Raw genomic sequence first — 2,500 nt, forward strand, 5'->3', positions numbered from 1 at the left:
CCTTGTTGGGTGCGTGGTAGGTAGAAAGCTAAGTGGTTATGTGGTGAAAGAAATTATACGTCAATGGGGCTGTAAAGTCAGGTTTGAAACACATGAAAGCGGTTGGATTATGTTCTTTTTCCCTAATGAAGAAGAGAAAAAGATGGTTCTTGATGGTGGCCCATACCTTGTATTTGGGAGACACTTGTTCCTCAAAGATTTACCTCCGTGCTTCCTTTTTCGGGTGGAATACATGCTAATGCTACCATCTTGGGTCCAAATCCATGGGCTGCCCGCAGATTGTTGGACAACCAAAGCTCTTAGTAAAATTGCCTCGGTCTTAGGCAAGCCAATCCATACAGATGTCCTCACAATGTCTAAAGGAAAAAGTTTATTTGCTAGAGTGTTGGTTGAAATGGATTCGTCTCAGCCAAGAATTTACGAATACCCGATGTTACTTCCTAATGGCATTTTGACTACCCTATGATTTGTGTATGAAACAGAGCCTAAATATTGCTCAAAATGCAATTCTCTCGGCCATAGTTTGGAGCAATGCCGTTGGTACACGCCCCCACTAGTTGATGCTAATCTTGATGGTGGTAATCCTAATAGTAAGCAACCAGTGGAGGGAAAAAATAAGCCCCAAAGCAGATCCCGGGGGGCTGGTAAAAGAGTTAATAGTAGGCCACGAGGAGGTGGACATGGATTTATAGGAGGGAGCAATGGCCCTCAAGGTAGAGGGAGAGGCCGTGGCCCCTCTGGTGGTGATCATGGGCCTGCTGGGGGTGGAAATACGGTTTACCCGGGCACTTTTGAAGGCACGGGTGATAATGAAATGGAAAGGGCTGGAGAAAATTGAAATGAACAGCCTGTTGAAAAATTGGATCAGATTTTGGATGAGGATGGGGTGATATTTGAAGTCCTAGATGCGAATGGCAATGGGAAGATTGTGGTTGAAGTTTTCAAAGGGGATAGTGATAACGAAGGCTCTGAAACAGTGGTAAGCAAGCGCACCAAGAAAGCAGTGAAGTATCTCAATTGATTAAGTAAGGGATGCAGCTCGGGGAGCTCCAGCTCTAGCATGACCGAGTACATTGAGGTCAACCCAAGAACCTGGTTACCGAATATGACTGCGAAATCTTTCCTACTGAACAATGCACAAATCAGGGCCCGGCGACTTAAAGTCGTCGATCGCCACCCATGAAGATTGCATGTTGGAATGTGAGGGGCCTTAACAAGCCCCTCAAACAGAAGAATGCTCAGGGAGTGTTGAAGAAACACAATTTGAGTATTCTTGGGTTACTTGAAGTCAAGATTAAGCCTAATCTTTTGGATCGTATGATGGACACTAAGTTCCCGGGGATGCCCTTCTTACACAACTTCCATGTGTGTCCTAATAGCCGCATTTTGATCATGTGGGACTCTAAGATGGTACACTTGGATCTTCTAGAGATGACTGATCAATTTATACATGTGACAGTCAGCTGTCTTCTTACTCATAGGATTTTCCTGGCCACCTTCGTGTATGGTTGGAACTCGATGGTGGCCAGAAGACCTCTTTGGGATTTTTTGCTTAGTAGGGGAGATGATATTGACCTTCCGTGGATTCTGATGGGTGATTTTAACTGTGTTAGGCACCCTTATGAGAAAATGGGAGGTGTGCCAGTTGCACCTAGGGAAATGGCAGACCTTAGGAACTGTATTGCCAAACTTGAGCTCTCAGATGTTAATCATGTCGGGTGTTTCTTCACCTGGTTTAGTTTGGCCGTATCGTCTAAACTGGATAGAGTTATGGTTAACCACCATTGGACTGAATCCAACTTGGTTGTTTTTGTGGATTTTCTTGCTCCTGGAGTCTTCTCTGATCACTCTTGCAGCGTTATCACCATCTTCAGAGATCATAGCCGTAGGGCTACCCCCTTCAAATTCTTTAATATGTGGACGATTCATCAAGACTTTCAGATGATTGTTTGAGATAACTGGTTTTATGGAGGGGGTGGCACTGCGCAGTTTGTCATCAAGAAAAAAATGAATGGTATGAAAAGAGTCCTTAAGCAACTCAATGACATGCACTTTAGCCACATTTCGAGCCGTGCTAAGATCGCTAATGAGAAGCTTGTAGAAGCTCAAAGCAGGGCTCTCAATGGGGATGGGGTGGATAACAGTATTGTTGAGTTGAGGAGGAGGGCGGAGTACCTTCTTGAGGCTGAGCGATTATTCCTATCCCAAAAAGCTAAGTGCGAGTACCTCAAGCACAGTGATAGATGTTCAAAATTCTTTCATGGTATGATCAAGCGGAACATCAAACGTAATAATATTGTGGCTCTCACCCTTAGAGATGGTTCTACTTCGGTGAACCCGAATGAGATTGCAGATGAATTTGTGGGATATTATAGGAACCTTCTTGGGGTTGCCACGGATAGAGAAGCTTTGGATGAATCAATTATTTCCCTTGGGCCCATTCTACTAGATTCCTGTTGGGATTAGTTGACTAGGGTGGTCAGTGTGGATGAAATCAGAG

At 44.5% G+C, this 2,500-nt stretch overlaps 1 protein-coding gene across 1 annotated transcript; it reads left to right on the forward strand.

The window, feature by feature from the left end:
* The first annotated feature begins 1,179 nt into the window (after window positions 1-1,179).
* LOC140888058 (uncharacterized) lies at window positions 1,180-1,953 on the forward strand. The gene has a single exon (XM_073295733.1). The coding sequence runs from the start codon at window positions 1,180-1,182 to the stop codon at window positions 1,951-1,953; it is 774 nt and encodes a 257-aa protein (XP_073151834.1).
* Window positions 1,954-2,500: the final 547 nt, after the last annotated feature.

This window comes from Henckelia pumila, chromosome 3, assembly GCF_033568475.1.
Source record: "Henckelia pumila isolate YLH828 chromosome 3, ASM3356847v2, whole genome shotgun sequence".
Taxonomy (NCBI): Eukaryota; Viridiplantae; Streptophyta; class Magnoliopsida; order Lamiales; family Gesneriaceae; genus Henckelia; species Henckelia pumila.